General features: G+C 47.4%; 1 protein-coding gene across 1 annotated transcript in view; it reads left to right on the top strand.

The window, feature by feature from the left end:
* Cachd1 (cache domain containing 1) overlaps positions 1 to 14,663 on the top strand; it is a 228,630-nt gene extending 213,967 nt beyond the window's left edge. Inside the window, exons 22-27 of the mRNA XM_038333472.2 lie at positions 502 to 618; positions 1,696 to 1,847; positions 3,423 to 3,584; positions 4,723 to 4,800; positions 5,446 to 5,547; positions 12,994 to 14,663. Coding sequence (XP_038189400.1) covers positions 502 to 618; positions 1,696 to 1,847; positions 3,423 to 3,584; positions 4,723 to 4,800; positions 5,446 to 5,547; positions 12,994 to 13,232 — 850 coding nt within the window. The 3' untranslated portion in view covers positions 13,233 to 14,663. The remainder of the gene's footprint in view (positions 1 to 501; positions 619 to 1,695; positions 1,848 to 3,422; positions 3,585 to 4,722; positions 4,801 to 5,445; positions 5,548 to 12,993) is intronic.
* The last annotated feature ends 6,063 nt before the right edge of the window (positions 14,664 to 20,726 follow it).

Below are 20,726 nucleotides of genomic sequence, written 5' to 3'. Positions count from 1 at the left end.
CATGAAACGTTGTTATTTATATTATTGATAAGCTCTTAATGACTGTACTAGACTCCTCTCCTAGAACTGAAAGGAAACACATGGTATTGGTGTGCACGTCTATTAATATAATACACCTTTGTTAAACATAAAAAAGGTGTCTGAAAGGGGTCCTCATTAAATCCTATTCACAATGTTACCCCAGAAAAGTAAGGTTGAGGACTGTAAACACAGAAGGTTGAGCACATTTTGGCTTTATACATTCCTGTTATGTTGAGAGATTATGATTTCAGTGTGTATGGGCGTGCACATAGAAGCACATATATATGATTTCTATTGTATACAAATATAAACAAATTAAACAACCGAGTAGTTAAATGGATTATTGGCCCAAGGTTTCGCTGAGTGGCAAAGCCAGCCATCCAAATAATAAACCCTCAGATTTTGCTAACCTCATCTAAGACTAGGGGTTTGGAATATGGATGTCATTGCTTCTAACCTCCACGCTTGCTTCCTTCATAGAAACCCAAGCTGTGAGGTGCACCAGGAACCAGTGACGTACACAGCTATCGACCCCAGCCTGCAGGATGCCCTGCACCAGTGTGTCAACAGCAGATGCAACCAGAGACTGGAAAGCGGGTAAGATGCCTCCCTGAGAGCAGTGCCCAGCCCCAAGGAGCTCCTGCTGCCCAGCCATTGGGTTCTTGTTCTTCATGCCTTTGGAAGAGGGAGGATGAGTCTTACGCCATAAGGCCATAAGCCTTTTGTCTCCCGGATTAAATGTTCCATTCCCATTGGTTACAGGGATTTGGCATTTGTGCTATAGGCTTTTTTTTTTTTAAAGGTTTCTGCTGTGGGGTGGGAAGTGTTTTGTTTGTTTGTTTTAATAAGCAAAATGCAGATGTTACAAGGGAGTAGTATCTCCTGGGATTCCCAACTGGAGCCAGCAGCCAACAAGGTTTCAGAACTTCCCTTCTTAGAGAGCAAATCTGCTCCAGGGCAGTTTTGAGACTAACCACCCTGTGTCCCCTGCTGTGGGCTGCTCCCCTCTAGAGGGTTTGAACTAAGCGTGGAGCTGTGGCTATGGCAGATAGGGGGAGGAGAAGCTAGCTGCTGGTTGCCATGTGATCTGGTGACGTGAGGGCACAGTTGGCTTGAGCGGAGGAAAGGGCTACCCTTGAACTGATTAACGTGGGCTGTTGTGCTGCATTCAGGTGCAGGCAGACTGTCACCGAAGTCATTTTTCTCGAAGCATCACCATGCATACAGCCTAAGAGACCAGCAGTGAGCAAATCTCTTTAAATATACTATTTCCTAAATGTATTTGACTGTTATTTTCTTCTTTTTAAAAAATAAATTAATAATAATAATAATAATAATAAAAATAATGACATGGATGTGTTAGACCAAAAGCAAACCCAGGCTCTACCTGCCTTTGATGCTTTGAGATGATTTTGAACAAGACCACACTAATCCACGCGTGGAGGTTGTAAGGTCACTTAGGGAATACTTGGCCTTCTCTCATTTCCAAGTGGCCAAGAGGCATCGAGTAGCCATCCCCAGGTAAATGACCACTGTCCCCACTTGACAAGGAAAGAGACTTAGTAGGCAGCTGCTCAGAGCAGGAGTAAGCAGGTGAGCCCTGAGGTCCAGCTGAAGGCCAGCTGGCCTGCTCTCCTGCCCACGCCGCTTTCTGAAAGACCGTCCGTTCGGCAGGGACTGTTTCGGGGTGCTGGACTGCGAGTGGTGTGTGGTGGACAGCGACGGGAAGACTCACCTGGACAAATCGTACTGCGCGCCTCAGAAAGAATGCTTCGGGGGGATCGTGGGAGCCAAAAGTCCCTACGTGGATGACATGGGGGCCATCGGTATGTCGATCAGGAGCCCAGGCTGGTTTGACTCGTGAATGCCAACTTCCGCCTGTCTACTGGGACAGAATCCTAATAATCCTCTGCCCAGCTCCCCTGCTTCGTTTGCCAGTCATCCTTCGTTACAAAACCAGGGCAGATAATTACCTTCAGAGCTGGCTACACGCACTGTGCAGGGAGCTGCCAATCACGCTGCCAAAGTTTGCAAGCCTGGAATGCATTCCCATAAAGCTTGTTCTGAGAAACTCGGGCCTGATTTCCGCATGACTGAACTCCGGAGTCCGCTTGAATGTGCATCCCAGCTGTCGGAAGCGTGGGGCCTGCAGCGGGTTGTTCCTTCCCACAGCGGTCCCTTTCCCCTTCCTTTCCTTACCACCTATACAGGATAGGTGTCTTCCTCCACGCATCACTGTTGAGGACAGCGGGCTCAGCAGACGCCAGAGCTACTCAGGGCTGCGACAGCAGCTTAGGGAGGGGCAGGGATACCCCAAAGAGAAGAGACCTTGGGATCAGGACACAGGTCTTGAAAATACTACCAAAGAGTCTGTATTTCTCATTAAGACTCTCCTTTTCTGTTTCTTCCCAGAATCGGTACCACGTCTTCACTCACTCTTAGCTGGCAAACTGAGTCACCATGTTTAAGCCACTAGCTAATGTAGATGTTTTTCAACTTGGGATACAGTTATGGCCCCATAAACCTATCATGGGTTAAAAAAAAAAAAGCCAGATTGTGTTTATTGCCTCAGTCTGCTGTGAATGTTCTATAACTTAACAGCACAGTTCAATAACACAATGCTGGTTATTTAACCTTTGGGAGCCCATGGCTGGCCGGGAACTGCCATAGGCTGTATCAAGAGATTATACTGCATTTCACAAGCCCTAGGAAAGATCAAGATTCCAAAGTCTGTGTCGCTTCCACTGATTTCTTTATTACTCTTATAGTGTCCCAGAGTTGACTGATGATTCCAATCATCACAAATTAGGGACCATCTATATCTTGCTTTTTAATATCTTCACACCTAACCTGATTGAAGGGAGAGAATCCCTTCTGTGGGGAGGAGGGGTTAAGCTGTTGTGTTACCACCAAACCAGGCAGGGGCATAGTTGACACATAGTTGATACTCCAAAGGTTACTTTCTGTGCTTAAAAGGAGGCTGCACCCCTGCAACCTGGTCTGTGAGACACAGACGGACTTCCTGTCTCTCATTTGAGTGGGTGGTTCATCTGTCTCCCAAAGAGGCCCGCCTCGTCTTCCTCTGCTAGGTGAGGTTTCCAGGATTCTGTCAGCACCAGGCAGTGCCTGTGTGGAAGCAGTTTTCTCTGCTTCCTCTTTGCAGCAACGCTCAGTATTTGTGCTGCGGCTCTGTGTAGCTGCCAGGGTTTGGGAACCGGGAATCCCATGAAGCCTCCACTCCCACGTTCTCATGTGTCACTGAGGGAAGCTAGAGTGTAGCAGAGCTAGCCACCCCAACCCATCCTACTTTGGTCCTTCCCTCCTCAGCCCTCCCCAATCCCTACCTCCTACCGTACTTGGGGGATCTTGACACAGGGCATCTGTTCCTGTATCCTCTGAAGGTGACGAGGTGATCACGCTAAACATGATCAAGAGTGCCCCCGTGGGCCCTGTGGCCGGAGGGATCATGGGCTGTATCATGGTGCTGGTCCTTGCCGTGTATGCTTACCGACACCAGATCCATCGCCGCAGCCACCAGCACATGTCTCCTCTTGCTGCTCAAGGTGAGTGCAGAGAACTGTAAGGGCAACGTGACATCTGCAGTCCCCCAAAGCCTGCTGCCTTCTTCAGTGCCTAAACTCTGCATGCCCTGTTTTGATTACCCAGAAAGTCCTAGGTCCTCTCCAGATGCTACCAACATCCCTGTCCCTCCCCCACTCCGTGGCCTACTTCTACCGTAAGCTGAGCTTGGGGAACTGGGGTGCTGACAGAGACTGTGTCAACATGCTGCCCTTTGCAGGTCTGAATCCAAGCAAATCAGGGACCCCCGGATCTGTATGGTCAAGAATATGAATTAGTTCTATTGCGTCCCTCCCTGTACAGAGTAAGAATGGTCACATTTGAATAATCTGATCTTTTAAAACAAGATACATCATCAAAGCCCACTATGAAAGTGTTCGTCTGAAACCATGAATTAGTTGCCAGCATTTTAAGTCTGCCATCTCTACTCAGAACCCTCCCCAGAGATGTGTTAACCTGGCCCTTATGAAAGTAAACCCAGCTCACAGTCATTGTGGCCACTTAACTTGCAGCGCTAGTGACAAATTGGTGTTAGAGGTTGCTATGACAACAACCCTGATAGGGCATGGTAACAGGGGTACGGCCCACACACCTGCCTTAGGTGAGGGCGGCTGGCGTCCAGTGTTGCCTAGCACCTGACCGTCTGCAGCGTTTTCACACACAAGCCAGTGATGGTTTGGACCCCACTTCTGCTTTAAGTCCTTCGGTAGAGGATTAAAGATGAGTTGGCCTCCATCAGTTATGTTTCCTTCTTCAGAACTCAATTCTAGGTGTTGCTCATTTTTATTCTCTTCTTGTTCCTCCATCTGCCTCTTACTAGAAAGATGGAACAGACAGAGGCATCCATTCATTGTCTCCTAAGCTCACTATATTTTTTTTCTTTGAGAGAGAGAAACAGAGACAGAGAGCCTGGGGATAGACCCCAGCACATTTGAGGCGAGCATCCTACCCACGCCTCTCTATCCATCCCACCCCCCCACTCCCCACCCCCGCCTCCACCCTGAACTCACTCTTGATGGAATGCTGTCACCCAGCCCATCAAACCGGTGCTCCGCAGGATATTAAAGCCGGTGATTTTGTTTGATTAAATAGTCATGTTTCTCTCTTTCTAATGATGGACAGAAATGTCAGTGCGTATGTCCAACCTGGAGAATGACAGAGATGAAAGAGACGAAGACAGCCACGAAGGCAGAGGCATCAGTGAGTATCCGCCGCCTCCTGCGGCTTGTGTCAGCGGGAGGCTGATCCAAAATAAATATCCTTTCTTATGTCCTTTTGGCTTGTATTAAAATTTAAGAAGCTTTGACATGGTGGGGTTCTTTTTTCCCCCTCCCTTCTTCCTTAGGAATAAGTGTGGCTCTCTGCTTTGTTTCAAAATACCTCAGAAACCTTTTTTGATGTGATCTTTTGCATTTTCTCTGGCCTAAAGCCCCTCCTTCTCATTACTTCTCCAACGTGGTGTTTTAAAAAGGGAAGTTTCTTTGAATAGGTTTTTTTTTTCTATAGTCCCTTAATTAGTGTACACAACTCAGGGTAAGGGAAACGTGCTTCCTTTATAAAGAGAGACTTCTGTGGTCGAAGCCCCCTTGGCCTTTAGCTGCCTAGCCCTCAGCCTGCTGATGCAGGCTGGAGATGGGTAGCTAAGTGCCTTCCCCCCCACACACACATCCGGAGAGCTCCAAGCCAGCTCCCCTCAGCCTTAAAATTCTTATAAAAATTCTCTATTCTAACTCTTCAAAGAATAACTCCTCCAGCATGGGAGCAAGTGCGCTCAGAGAAAAGGGGTGGAAACCATGAAGGTGTACTGACCCAAGAATGACGCTAACTGTCCTTGGCTTCCCGTAGTCAGCAACACTCGGTTCATCGCTGCCGTCATGGAGCGACACGCACACAGTCCAGAAAGGAGACGACGCTACTGGGGCCGCTCAGGGACTGAAAGTGATCACGGTAAGGCCTGGTCCTCTATGCTAGAAGCCCCCCCCCCCGGGAGCTTGGGCTACTCCTGTGGGGGCTGGAACGCACTCTTTCTCTCCCTTTTCTCCAGTTCCGTACTTAATTATTTTGACATAGTCTCCCTAAAGGATGCACCCAAGCATGACATTGTTTGAGGAAAATGCATAGGCAGTTTTCTTGCGTCCCAATCCTTCCAGGCTCAAGCTAGATGGCCCTGGCCACACAAATTATTTTCAGGTTTTCCTTCATAAAGCAGGTGGGGGCTGGTGAGATAGCCCAATGGGTAGAGATTCTTGCATCCAAGACTGATGACTTAAGTTTCATTCATGGGACCCATGTGGTGGGAGAGGAAGAAGCTTATTCCCACAAGTTACCCTCTGGTCTCCACATCACAGTGCACACGCACACACACACACACACGTGTAATTTTTTTAAAGTGTGTTTTTGACCCTTTTGCATAGCTGTGACCAAATACCTGGCAAAGCAGCTTCAGGGAGGAATTATTCCTTTTGGCTCCTAGTTTAAGAGGGTTCAGTTTGCCAGGTGGCAGCGGCGGCACACACCTTTAATCCCAGCCCTTGGGAGGCAAAGCAGGCAGATCTCGGAGTTCAAGGCCAGCCTGATCTACAGAGCAGTTTCCAGGACGACCAGGGTTACGTGGAGAAACCTTGTCTCAACAACAACAACAAACCAAAGGTTCAGTTTGGTTGCTGGTTAGAACAGATCACTTGGGCTGGTATCTTGGGAGTAAAACATCGTAGTGGCAGGGACATGCGGCAGAAGACAGCTGTGACCATCATGGCCAGGGCCAGGTGAGGTGAAGGGGGAACATATAAATGAAGAACCAGTCACCACTGGCCCACTTCCTTCAGCCAAGGCCCAACTCCCAGACTTTCCAGAACTTTCCAAAATAGTGTTATTAAGGGACCAAGTACTCAAAACATGAGGGTGTGGGGAACATTTCAAAATCACTCCATCACTAAAGGGTCATACTTGGGGCATGGAACCCCCATGTGTCTTAGGCCCTAATGTTGCTAGTGGGCCAGTGTCAGCATCGTCAACATATTTTCTTGGATCATAGACAAACTGTCCTCTGTCGTTAGCTTTGTTCTTCCCCCATCTCTGGCCGTGACTGCCAGGCTCAAAAGCTTTCATGAAGAAACCTTTGCAACCGAGCCTTGAAAGGACGACTAAGAAAAGAATGAGTGTGTACAAAGTTGTCGGTTTGCATTAATTGAAGGAAAAGTCAAGACTGAGGAGGTACCAACTGCCAAGCAAATCCATGTCCTAGGAAGTCCCATGTCCTGTCCCAAAGGTGTGTCCAGCCACACCATAGAGCCTCTCACGTTCTTGATGTCTCATTGCTTGTCATAAGGAACAGCAGATAAGTCCCGGTCTGCGATTATCACCAGCAGTGTTACTCACAAACAGAACGGGAGTGAAAGAATGTTTCATTTTGGAAGCTTGCTGTCTAGTTTCCACAGAGCTGAGTCTTTGTATATGCCTAGATAATTATTTAAACTTTTTTTCCATCTCGGTTTTTCCCACACCTATCCTGAAAGAAAGAAAAAAAAAATGCCTTCAAACAGTGTTTCTGTTTGTATGCAAAAAGCACAGGAACTGACATCCCTCCAAGCAACCAGCATCCCTCTGACACCACCACAGGGATGCAGTCTCCCACTGGAAAACGTGAGATGCTGCAGCCCAGCCTGGTCTACCAGGGACTGTGGATTGGGCTCTGAATGACCTTGTTTCCACCAACTAAATAGAAGCTCCCGGTTTCTATGGAGAACCGAAGCAGAACTTAAATTTTTCAGTTTCTTGGCTTCCTGCCTCCTCTACACCTCCCCCACCCCCACCCCCAAATAATCCTTTGAACCTGCGTAAGTTCTTCTGCTTGGCAAGTCTGCGCCTTCTCTTTAGAATACTAACACAGGTTTGAGGCTACTAAAGTTCAGCAGAAATAATTTCTTATTCAGCGGAAACGCTGAATCTCAGCCCTCCCTCTCTTGTGGCATCCATACCAAATTAGAATCTGGAGTGACAAAATGTTCCCCAGCCTCTTCCCCTGTCTCACTGTGTGAAGCAACAGCTTAGATAAAGCGGATAGGTGAAGTCCCTGAAGCCAGGAACGCGGCAAGGCTCACTGTCTCTCTTTTCTCTCACTAATTGGATCCCTATTATCCCCGAGGAATTAAAAAAAAAAAAAAAAAAGTTTCTCATGCAGACAGAATAAACCACTAGAGGAAGTAGAAGGTGTCAAGAGTCCCCATAGCCCAAATGCATCATTAAATCAACGGTGCCTAGCTGTAGGCTGCTGCATTCCTGAACCAATACAGCAGGTCACTAACTAAAAGTGACCCATCAGTTGAATGACCCTGTGATGCCAGCAGGATAAAATCTACATGCGCATCAAGGAGGAAATAGAATAGATTGTTTTGTCAACATGGTTCTGAGTGACATTCTCCTGCATCATGCTTGTGCCGTCGCGTGTGGGGCACTGGAGATGGGGGTGGGGTGAGCAAGAGGAACCCCCTCAAGACAGCAACACGTTCACTTTAGAGTCCACCACCTCTTTTGTTTTGACAACAAGCTGCTTAGAGTTCAGTGAGATGCTTTAGTCCTTAAAGTAGAATAGCCAGATGTGGGAGCACACACCTCTAATCCCGGCACTTGGCATGCAGAAGCAGGTGGATCTCTGTAAAGTATAGGCTAACCTGATCTACACAGTATGTTCCAGACCAACCAGTGCTACATAACGACACTCTGTCCCAAAAACAAATACGTACCTGAATACTAGGATCCGGTTTTTCTACCTGGTAAAGTTCTCATGAAGGTTAAAGGGGAGGGCATGGTAGGCGCTCGGGCTCAGGCTGACCCAATGGGTGTTGTCCTCCCTGGTTATATTCCAGGGGAACCCAGAAATGCAGGCACGTGTTCATGAGACCCAGGCGGAATGAGACAGATGTCTGGAATGAAGAAAGGGAGCAGAGAAAGTAGTTCGTGTTCCAAGGAAGGCCTTGAGCTGGTGAGGCAGTAGTACCGGGGTTCTGGGTTGTGCTGTGCATACATGTGCAAGTGCGTGTGCAGATGCACACGTGTGTGCGTGTGCATGTGAGTAACTAGTAAAAGCCTAGGCCCCTGGGAAGCTGCTTAGTGATGTTCCTGAAGATAAAAACTGCTGTTACTAAACTTGGAAGCTCAAGGCTGCTTATTGATTTAGGAATAGCTTGCAAGGTCGTGTTTTAAAATATATGAAAGTGGTTTTTCTTTGCTGCTGGGAATCAAAAACAAGATCTGATGCATACTAGGCAAGAACTCTGTCTTGCAAATACCCCAGCCACACTTTTCATAATAGTCTAAGACAATTTAAAGTGGTTTTTTTTTTTTTTTTTCAGCAAAAGGTAAGCCTCACAGGTTGGGACTAAACACCTTTGTAGCCATGTATCTGCTTCATCTCATGTTTCTTTAGAAAATAGCATGTCCTGTCTAACTAATATCTGCTGGCTTATTTTTAAGTTTAAAATGCCAGCATATGTTTATTTGCTCCTTGTGGGTTTATATTGCAGTTACTTACTTCCTCATTAGAAACTTTACAGCCACGTTTAGACTGATATGTTTGCATATATGTATATAGCAAGCAACACTTTCTTTTTGAAAACGGGGTTTCTTCCTCCTCCTTGGCAATTTCAGGGAACTTTTTCTAAGACAAATGAACGAAAACCTAATCAAAAGCATACCACAGTCTGGAGACACTCTCCTACAGTTACTCTTTGTGACCACAAGATGGCGCATGAGCCCCTGAAGGAGCCTAGCGGTCTCACAAATAGTTTCTCAGGAACGATAACTGTAAACACACAAACAGAATGCCAAAGTACAGAAGCCTAATTTGGGCTTCTGTTCCTCATGGGTGCCTGGCAAAATTCCTAAAACAAGTGTCTTACTTGAGGTTATCTTCGTAAATGCTTTTCAACATATGCTGTTGCAAGTGCTGCCAGCGGTCCTTTGTATTTAAATAGCACTTCTTCCGTGCTCCGTGGCCAGGGATCCTGTCCGTCCTCATGATTCCTCTCAGCTCTCGGTGCCGAGCACAACTGCCTGGCGCCAAACACATGGCTTGTTTGTTAAATGAGAAAATGTCTGTGGCCTGGGGAGAGGGATTCGTGGTTTGCAAAGCCAGGAGCACCCGAGTTTCCGTCCCCAAAACCCCCACAAAGCCAGGCACATTAGCCCCATCTGTGAGACCAGAGTCCCTGGGATGAGGTGGGAGATGAAGACGGCAGGTTCCCCGGGAGCTTGTGGGAGGGCTAGCCTGACGTCCGCAGCAGCAAACAAGAGACCCTGCCTCTAGCAAAGTGGGCGGCGAGGATGGACACTGGAGATTGTCCTCTGACCTCTACACAAGCATGCCCACACTCACACTCCTAACACACACATCCACCAGAAGACTTGCAAAGAAAGAAAAGAGAACGCGTTTGTTCCACCTGCTTCTCTACAACTCGCTGGCCCCTTGGGATTTCCACTCCCGCGCTAGAAAATAGGAAGTATAGCGTGAAGGGCTCAGTCCGTGTCTGGCTGGCCGTGTTGTTTCTGGACCGTGGCAAGGCAGACCGTGGTGGTTGAGGACATGGTGGTGTGAGGTTGCCTCCTCGTGGTGCCCAGCGAGGCGCAGCTTTCCAGGACAAGCCTCCAGTCACATGCTTCCTCTAGTAGACCCCATTGCCTCCATTCCACCCCCTCCCGCTGATGCTGCAAGGTTTGAATCTAGCAAGGGATTGATCCACTAATGAGGGTGAAGCCATCTTGAAGCCCCCTTCCCGAAGCACAGCAGACGATCCCCAAGCCCCCAACAACAGGAGCCTTTTCGGATCCAGACACAATGGTATCACAATGAGGCAAATAATGACAGAGTATCACTAGACCCTGGAAACCACTGGGTCGGGAAAATTGGATTTCCAAGTCTTCCTAATTATATGAGACGTGACTTGCAAAGCCACAGGTAACAGAAAACTCAGTGATGGCAGTCCTCGGGGGAATTATAGCGTGAATAGTGTTTGGGAGCTCCCTTGCTTGTTTTAATAGTTTGGGGGGTTGACCCCAAGGCGTCTTACATGCTGAGCAAGTGGTCTCGCCCTGAGGGAGCCCTTTTTAAGTTTTTATTTTGAAACGGGATCTAAGCTGCTTGTGTCGGCCTTGACTTCGCTCTATAGTTCAGCCGGCTTGGACCTGCAATCTTCCTGCCTCATTTACGGGCCAGTACCTACAGACCTGGCTGGTTTTGCTATGAAGAGCCCCCTCTATGTGAGACATTGTGCTCAGTGTTAGGAGTGCAAAGGCAGCAAGTAAGGAAGAGTTAGCTAGTCAGACAAGGTGGTGAACCTCTCTTAACCCCGGCAAGCAAAGCAGAGCAGGACGATCTCAAGTTTGAAGCAAACCTGGGCTATTTAGTGAGCTCCAGGCTAGCCTGGGCTATGTAGTAAGCCCCTTTCATCCATCCCCCAAACTGCCAGTGGGTCTGTGACCGGAGTGATCATCTGACCAGAGCCAGCCGTTTATAGGGAGCCAGTGCACCTGTCGTCTCCTCTAGCATGTGTATCGTGCTCTGGCTTTTCCTCTCCGCTTCCCGCTTCTCTGCTCTCAGCTCCCTGCTAACACACGTCCAAGCCACATCACAGAGGCATCGCTTTCCGGCACCGTACCTCCGGGGCTGCTCTCCTCTTTGCGTATATCGCCTTTATCAAACTCTGCTGCTTTGCTTTCCGAGACAGGGTTTCTCTGTGGAGCCTCGGCTGCCCTGGAGCTCACTCCGTAGACCAGGCTGGCCTCCAACTCAGACCCACCTGTCTCTGCCCACAGAGTACTGGGATTAAAAGTGTGTGCCACCATCACCTGGCTACACTTGACCAAACTTGTGTTCACCCGCCTACACCCGAGTGGACGTGTGATGACCTCCTTATTCCTTTAGCCAGACTGAGTTAGTCCTCCTCCTGGGCTCCAGCTGAACCTCAGCTCTAGTTCTCACTGCTGTCTACCCTCAGTGTTAGTCATTAATGAAGGGAAACAAGGCGATTTGATTTGTCACCCCGCCCCACCCCACCCCCATACAGTCCAGAGTAAAAGAGTGATCCAGCGCCCTGTGTTCTTGCTTGTCTCAAAACACTGGCTTCTTAGCTCCTCTGGGACCAGGTTTTTGTACCTCTGGCACCTAGCAGAGCGGCTTGTACCTAGGAGGCGCCTACTAAATATTCTTTGCTTTGAACGAGCTGTTAAATAATCCTTCGGTTGGGTTGTTTTACTGAGGACATAGATTGCCTTTCTCACTTCTGCACGGAGCATAACTTTTTAACCATACACTGTTCCTGCTTGGCTGAATGCAAGCATATCAATTTTTCAGTCCCAAATGTGACTAGTGCTTGCCCATGGGTGAGGGCTGATTGACAGTGAGGAGCAAGGAAACTATTAATGAGCTGTCACTTCTCAAAACGTTTAGAAGACATGGGGGTTTTTTGGTGGGGTTTTTTTTTTTTTTTTGCAATATTTAAAAATATGCCAAGGTTCTTGGAGAGGCATCCTTTGATCAACTAGGGCATTTTCTTTTGAAACGTGTATTCCTTAGGATGCTGAAAGGAATGAATCTTTAAACATCGCGGGCCGGCTTCCACAGAGAGGAGTGAATCCCTTTCTAGTTGCTCTGGGTTAGATGGGACTTGGATGTTTCGTCGAGCCCTAGAACCTTAGACGAGTTTCTTGCCTTCTCTCGCTGCCTCCCTTCTACAGTGGGGATTAAGAGCCTGTTAGGCAGGAATCACTGACCTGTGTTTTGCTGTCGACGTCTGTGCTGGTGATAGTAAGTTGGATTCTCACTGATATTCTGTGGTGATAACGGATTGGATCCTTACTGACATCCCATAATAATAACGGGTTAGACCCTTCCTGATGTCCCACAAGCATTTCGCCCTTCAGCTAGCGCCCACTAGCCCAACCAGTGTGCATCTTATTCACACCCCCTGAAGATGCCCATCACCTGCTTTCGTGGTTTGTATGTTGCAGGGGAAATTGTCATTGTAGTCTTTAGGAGCATAGGAAAATGAACCCCAGGATGCCAAGATGGGTACCCGCATATAATGGGGTCTGTGGGGTGATTTCACCGTGGGGCAGTCACTGGCCAGGGGGTTTGGAGTAGAGCGTTGACTCTCGTTCATTCATTCCCCCCCCCCCCCGCTTTCTCGGTTATTTAACATGGTTGTTTATTTGTGATCAACTGTTTTTAGGAAAATACAAACCAACCCTGGTTTCCTCTAGATCTCCTTCAAATTAAAATACTGGTCAACATCTGGTCACGTGCAGATGTTGGCACCTGAGTGTCACTAGCACAGGAGTGCACCCCAGCCTCCTAGACAGTCTGCTCTGTGTCCTGAGGCTATGCTGTTCCTTTCCTAGGTTACAGCACCATGAGCCCGCAGGAAGACAGCGAGAACCCTCCCTGCAACAGCGACCCCTTGTCAGCGGGGGTGGACGTAGGAAACCATGACGAGGACTTGGACCTGGACACCCCGCCTCAGACTGCAGCCCTCCTGAGTCACAAGTTCTACCACTACCGCTCCCAACACCCGACCCTCCACCACAGCCACCACCTTCAGGCCGCCGTGACAGTGCACACTGTGGATGCCGAGTGCTAACCGGTCCCCTTACCTCCCCGAGCAGAGGGGCACCGGGTGGTGCGGAGTGCTCCGAGAAGAAATGAGCCGGTGTAAAACCCTGCCACACAAGGCACCCTGAGTGTCAGTGCTTTGTCCCGGGCGGTTTGCTGCCTGGGGGGGCGTGTTTAAACTGAAATGGCAAAGTCCCTGAGAAGCTGAGGCCGGTTCTGAAACGGAGGGGGCGGGGTTTGCTGATGAACCGACCCAATGGAGCTCCAACAGAGACACTTGTAAAGGAAACTGAGTCAGGGGAATGTTCCCAGCACCAGAAGCACTCGACCCCTGACCTGGAAGAGAGCTGGAGCAGATGGCAGGAACGCAGCACACCAGAGCCTCCAACTGCTGGCGGACACTCCTGTTTCCCAGCGGTGCCTGGACGCCACCGTTATTGTACTGAACTCACCTTGAGCTCTAAATGATGCATCTCAAAATTTCTAAGTAAAGGATTATTTTTCTACTATTTATTGAACTTTCAAACTTTGGGGGGAAAGGAAGCGAGAGGTTCTCGGTCGTACCCCTGGCTGTAGTGTGTGATGATGTGGTTCTTTGATTAAGGAGTTGTGTTTCTTATTTAACTGTTTATCTTCCCACCACCCTGATCCACAAAAAAAGGAAAGGAAGGAAGGAAGGAAGGGAGAAAGAAAGAAAGAAAGAAAGAAAGAAAGAAAGAAAGAAAGAAAGAAAGAAAGAAAGAAAGGAAAATGAAGCAATCTTTCTTTGGCTTGTTTACATCACTTTGCTGAAATATGTCATCTGTGATAGTATTCCCTTTCTGGAGGGGCAATGATCCAAGATGGTCTCAAAGAAATGTCATTCCTTTAGAATTATTTCCACCTCCCATATAAGGTTTTCCTTAGGTTTCTACGAAATCTAGTATTATAGCCCTTGCCTTTCAGTTTAGGGAGGCTTGGGTTTATTCGCTTTGTTTAAAGACTATAAATTTTAAAATGTCTCGTTTTTTACTCTGAGAATATTAAAACAGATAACGGAAGACATTTTGAAATTGTGATTTCCTTTGAAATCATAGCTCAAAGCCTCTGCCACTGAGTCCACCAAACTGCTTTTGACTTCTCCAGGGATTCAGCACATGGCTGCTTTGGCGTGGGGCATTGTGATTTGAAAGTAGAGTTCTAATTACAGTGGTGTATTTTAGATTCACACTTTGTGATTCCAATATGTTATGAAAACATTCTTTGCACCGTGTGTGTGGTAAATCTCCATTTATATGTAGTTGGAAAAAATTCGCCGAACAATGTTTTAATGATAGGGTATCACGATATACTGTAAAGAATAAAAAATAAAAATTGGGTCCTCAGCACTACAGGAAGTAAACTCTATATGTGCTACCCAGAAACCCCTTCATACTGTGTATAAAATTGCAGTCTAGTGAAATAAAGTGTATGCAATGAACGGGTGAGTGGCTCGTTACTTGATGGGCTGTCTCTCACCACGTGACCTAGACATCCTTTCCGTGCTTCGAGCAACTACAGGCCTCTTGATCATCTCAAACACACAAAGAAAAGTGAGTATTAGTAGGCTAAATGAAATAAAGAACAAAGAGTTAAAAATAAGTAAGACTACCATGCCTGATGTTTTAGGCTTTTCAAGCTAAACTCAGCAGGAGGGTTAATAGTTTTAGGGCAGCCTGGGCTACATAGTGAGACTATGTCTCAAAAAGCCAATGAATGAATAAAAGTGTATATATCTCCCCCTTCCTACACAGTCAGATCCATTTCCTTAGTGTAAGATGGTCAACTCTGTCTTGTTTGTAGATGGACCGGCGGGCTGTGTCCCGCCACCGGCTAGCTTTACCCAAAATAATTACACGGAAACTGTATTCTTTTAAACACTGCCTGACTCATTAGTTTCAGCCTCTTGGTTAATTCTCACATCTTCCTTTAACCCATATTTAGTAATCTGTGTAGCACCACGAGGTGGTGGCTTACCAGGAGAAATCTTAACCTGCATCCATCTCAGAGAGGAGAAGCATGGCGACTGCATATGGCGACTGCCTAAAGTGTCTCCCCAACTTTGCTTCCTTTCTCCCACAATTCTGTTCTGTCTACTCCTACCTAATTTTCTGTCCTCTTAAAGGGCCAAGGCAGTTTCTTTATTAATTAACCAATGAAAGTCCTCCATCACTTGTTGATTGCATGGGTTTCTTGTCTTCCCTGAAAAGACCCCTTCTCCGTGGGGGTCTAGTTTTCCTGCAATAGTGAGACTCTGTTAAGAAACCGGCTTCTCCGAGCTGGAGAGGTGGCTCAGTGGTTAAAAGTACCCACTCCTCTTCCAGAGGACCCAAATTCAGTTCCTACCATACATGCTAGGTGGCTCACACCACTTGTAAGTCCAGCTCAAGAGGTTCTAACATCCCAGTGCCTGCACATTCTTAGCCTATAGTCACACAGACACACCAAACATAATCAAAATTCCAAATCAATCTTTTTTTAAAAATCAGCTTCTCAACTGAGGAGGGAAAAGTCCAGAACAGAAAGATGGTGTCTCCAAGGAAGATGCTGTCATAAGATTGTCATTTGGTGGGGATGGGGGCCATTGAGGGGAGCGTCGCGGCTTCCTCATAAGGTCTCAAAGTTCCAATCCACTGGAGTTCACCAACTATTATATTAGGGTTACTTACAGTTTCATGGGTAACAGGTCACAGGCAGCATGGGAAGGTCTCCACCCAGCATGAATAATGTCCTCCTGGTGGCTGTGTAGATGGATGGAAGCCTCTTCCTGAATTCAGTCTTCCCCAACCTATATACTCTAACTGCTCCCAAGACCCCCAGACCACATCCAGTTAGACAGAGTCGCATGTAGTCACTGAGGGAGTGGGTGGACACTCGGTATTTTCCTGAGGGAAGGGCAACACAGTTGACAAGCTCAGCTGTGATGATTTTTTGCAAGCAGAGCTGGGCGAATTCCTGAGGATGCTACGTGCCCAGCTCAGAGGATAGAGCTATACAATGGGTGCACAAAGCTAAGAACTGAAACCAATTAGTACAGTCCACTCAAACACAACAGCAAGTCAGACATCATGGTGGCATATACTTGGACTTCCAGCCCTGGGGAAAGACAGGAGGATTGTAAATTCAAGGTCAGTGTATGCCATGTAAGACTTTTTTTAAAAAGGCGTTAATGGAAATTATTTTGTATCTTTTGCAATAAGACTACCCTGAAGTCAGGGCTGAAGTAATTGAATGTTTATAACCCGAGCAAGAGACCATCACAGGGGTTAGATTTGAGTTTTTAGTTGGTTGGGTTTTTTTGCTACTGTTATTTGTTGTTTTGCTTGCTGGTTTAGGTTTATTTTATATGTGTGAGTATTTTAACTGCATATATGCCAAGGGCCAAAAGAGGTCAGAAGAGGGCGTCAGGTCCCCTGGACCTGGAGTGGCGTGAGATTGTGAGCAGCATTTGGGTGCTGGGAACCAGACCCAGGTCTTCAGCAAGAGTCCTTAATCTCTGCACCTTCTCTCCAGCCCCTGTGACTAAGTTTTACAGGTCCCGTACAGACTGATGATCCCCAAGCAGTATGTGTGACATTGTTCATCCATGTGGTGGCGGTGAGTGATGTTCACATTGTTTAGAGAGAAAAACGTGGTGTTGGAAATATCGTCATGGCCAATGTCAGTTCCTTAGGCTCCTCAGACACCACTGTGGCTTTCACAGAAGAAAGCCCAAGCGTTCTTACCAGTCCACTCACCAGGACTCCTGTGTCTGTACCCAGCCCTTTCCAGTAAGCAGCATCAGTAGCTCAGAATATTCCAGGTCACTTGATGCAGGAGGAAACCTCCAGGCTGAGACGGACATCCAACAGGGCCCAGACTCAGTGGTCCTCTGAGAATATGCCCATAGGTCTGCCAGATAATCTTGAATGAATATTTTTTGATAAGTTTTAGAAATGTTTGAGCCTGACCATTTGCCTTCCGTTGCTTCATTTGTCTTAAATAATCAGCTAAACCTCACTAATATATTTACTAGATAATCATCCAGTTCCCCTCGCACCAACTTATATTGCCACCCAGTGACCGTGACACATGGCAAGCCTGGAGGACTGGCTTCCTCCCATAGCAATGACTGCTCCAGCGGTTTTGTGAAAATGTACATCTGGGGGAATCATCATATTCTTAACCATGCCGGCCAAGTCTCTCTGTGCCTTTTTGGTCTGAACAAAGGTATGCAGATTTTCCAGGCCAGGGTAGAATGCTTTTAAAAAGATTGTTTTCTAAGTTCCATCTAAAAGAGCATTCAGTTGAAAGCTCTTCCTAACTGTATCTGATGGTCTGTTTAGTAACTAAAGCATAGGAGCGCCCATGAGTCTATGCGCACATGGATTGAGATCTTGCAGCATTTTCGGGTTTTCTTGTTTGTTTGTTTTTTTCCAATCTCTATCAATTCAGAATTGCTCATTTGGGGTCCCATACCTCTCTGATCCTTTACTTCAGTGGTTCTCAGTTTTTATTTATGAGTGCTCCCTCCCACAAAGGAGACTTAATTTTGCTTCAATTCTCCTTAAGAAATGAGAGGAGATGTGCTTTGTTGGCTAGAGTCACACTTTGGGGGTAACAGAAACCACTGTAACATCTGATCTCTATTTGATCCCTGCGGAAGCCTTTGTGGGCAGTCTCTTCTCTTCCCCACTGAGGATGTGAGCCCTAAATAAAGGCATCCCCTACCCTGACCCCAGTGCCTTTGTCAGTAATGCTACCTAACCTCCTCTGAGCTGCCGGGCCTCCTCTCCTAGCTTGCCTGACAGCACTGAATGGGAAGCAGGGAGGCCTGAAAGTTAATCCCAGCGTCTCTGATCCCAGGCTTTAATCTGCCACCGAGTGCAGAGTCTCTGATTAAAGCATGCCGCTCTCACATCCTTTCTCTCCTTTGTGAGATGGGGTCACCAGGCTCGGTATACCACCGCCGGGTCCATGGCTTCGAAAACTGCTTCCTTAATTCTCTTCCAATAGAATTAAAATAATCCTATTTTAATAAAATAAAATAAAATAAAATAAAATAAAGGGGAGTGGGAATACGAGGAAGGAATCTGCTTTGGGGTTGATGCTCACAGAAAATGACTAGATGTTACATCTTGGAAGTGGCTACCTGCCAACCGAGAGCCAGGTGGGGTGCAGGAATGGTGGGGAAAGCAAGCTTTTCAGGTAGGAGGATACAGAGCAGGAAGGGACCCGAGTGAGGGCTAAAGCTTACTCAGCAAAGGGTAATAGGGTATGATGAGAAAGAAATGAGGTCCTGGGAGCTATAGCAAGAAAATGTGTCAGATAGGGAGCCTATAGGATAGTTTAAAGGAAGGGGGTGGGGAGAGGTTACAGTTGGAATGTGTGTGTATGTGTATGCTTGTATTGTATGTTTGTATGTGTGTGTGTGCGTGTATGTATATGCTTGCATGTGTGCATGCGTATGCACACGCACATGTGTGTGTATGTATGTATATGCTTGTGTGTGTGTGCACATGTGTGTGTGCGTGTGTTTATAGGCCAGTCTGAGTTGTATATGCTTGTGTGTGTGTACACATGTGTGTGTGCGTGTATTTATAGGCCAGTCTGAGTTGAAAGATCATAGGCTAGCAAGGCTAGGAAACTGTTGCAGAGGTCTACATGAACACAGGGCGATGGCAGCGAAGATGGAGGAACGCAGGCAGGGGACCGTGACAACGCTCAGCCTTGGTCAGGAGAATCACAGGGTCAAAGACTTTCAGATTTTTTTTTTCCCAAAGAGCACATTGGAGAATATGTCACGGAAGCAGAAACCCCAGGTGCTGTTTATCAAGCGTTCCTGCCTTGAACAACTGCGTGAGACACGCTGTTTGCTTTCTGCTCTGGGGAGGCAAGAACAGAACCAGTGTGAAGAGGAGGGGGGAGAGTGAGAAATGAGTCGGTGTTGGACAGTATGGTCAGTAAGGTGACTAGCGCTGACCTGGGCCCCGGATGGCTCTCCCAGTAGCTGTAACTGAACAAAACATTGATTGGCACACAGAACACTTGCTTTGTGGTGAGCACCGTGGGCGCGGTCTTTCCATCGAGTTTATTCCAGCTCAGTCAACGTGATGCATGTACTTTCAGCGCTGGCTGCTGCTGCCCTGATTCCCCTGGTGCCCTGCTCCGCAGTCATTCGGACCACCCACCCTCTCCGCTCTCCTCCAGTCATCCATGAGGCCCTCACATGCTTCAGATGCCCTGACTCTCACCGTGCAAAGTATGTCTTTCCTTCTGTTTTGACATATTTGTATGTTCTCTTCTACTCGTAAAGATGGTAATCACTTCCCTACTGCCAGCATGGGCCAGGTTTCTTAGGAACTCTACTTGCCCAGCCCAAGCCTGAAAGGGCACTCTGATCCCATCCCGGCTTGGTCTTCTGAAGACCTTACTTGAACCCCAGTTGTGAGTGTTCACCTCATCCTGATGGATGCTGTCACATGGGAACTATCCTTTAATCCAGCTGGATTCTAGCATTTCTTTTCTTTTTATTTTGTTCTTTCTCCTTTTTGTTTTTTTTGGTATGTGTGTGTGGTGTGCATGTGTGCTCATACATGTGGAAGCCAGAGGTTGTCATTAGATGTCTTTCTTGGTCCCGCTCCACCTTGTGTATGAGTCAGGGTCTCTCTCTGAGTCTAAAGCACACCAGCGTGTGCTAGTCTATCCCAGCTTGCCCAGGGATCTTCCATCTCTGACTCCCATGCTGGTGGGTGCTGGGGATCCAAACTTAGTTCCCCGTGTTTAGGTGGCAAATGCTTTCCCCACTGAGCACCTGTCCAGCCCCGGACTTCAGCCTTCTAAACCAGGCTCTTTCTTCCTTGTTTATTACCATATTTTATTTATTTGTGTGGGAAACGGGCGTGTGCATATGATGGTGAGTGTGGAAGTCAGAGGATAACCTGTGGGAACTGGTCCTCTCCTTTCCCATATGGGTCCCAGGAATCAAACTCAGATTTTGGGCTTGGTAGCAAGCATCTTTAACCACTGAGCCATTTCGCTGGCCTCGACAGGCTCGCTCTTATTCTTCCCAGTATGCATTATGCAATTTGCTACCTGTGAAGAGCTTTCGTGTTTTTGAAGACCCCTGGAGTGTCCACGGCAGCCATAATTATTTACAAACTGTAATAGCACACAGGGCCTGTGGTAATGAATCGGCCAGCTGACTTCTCCAAAATATATACCTAGTCAGTTAGTGTGACTGCCTCTGGGTTTTGTTCCTACTGTATTGCTCTAGCCATTAGCCTGGCCTCACTACACAAATGTGTTCCTGTCTCTCAGTGTTCCCTGGTAAGACTCTATCCAGACCCAGCTTCTAGCGCATCAGCCAGCTTCTATCACTATAACAAAATACCTGAGGTAACTGACTTATAAGAAAAAAGATTTCTGTAGCACAGTTAAGGAGTCCCAATACCTAGTAAGACGTCCCTGTAGCTTTGAGCCTCTGACGCAGTGGTGGGGAGGGTATATGGAGCGTTGTTGCTCA

Source organism: Arvicola amphibius, chromosome 6, assembly GCF_903992535.2.
Source record: "Arvicola amphibius chromosome 6, mArvAmp1.2, whole genome shotgun sequence".
Lineage (NCBI taxonomy): Eukaryota > Metazoa > Chordata > Mammalia > Rodentia > Cricetidae > Arvicola > Arvicola amphibius.
This window is presented reverse-complemented; position numbering and strand designations above follow the sequence as displayed.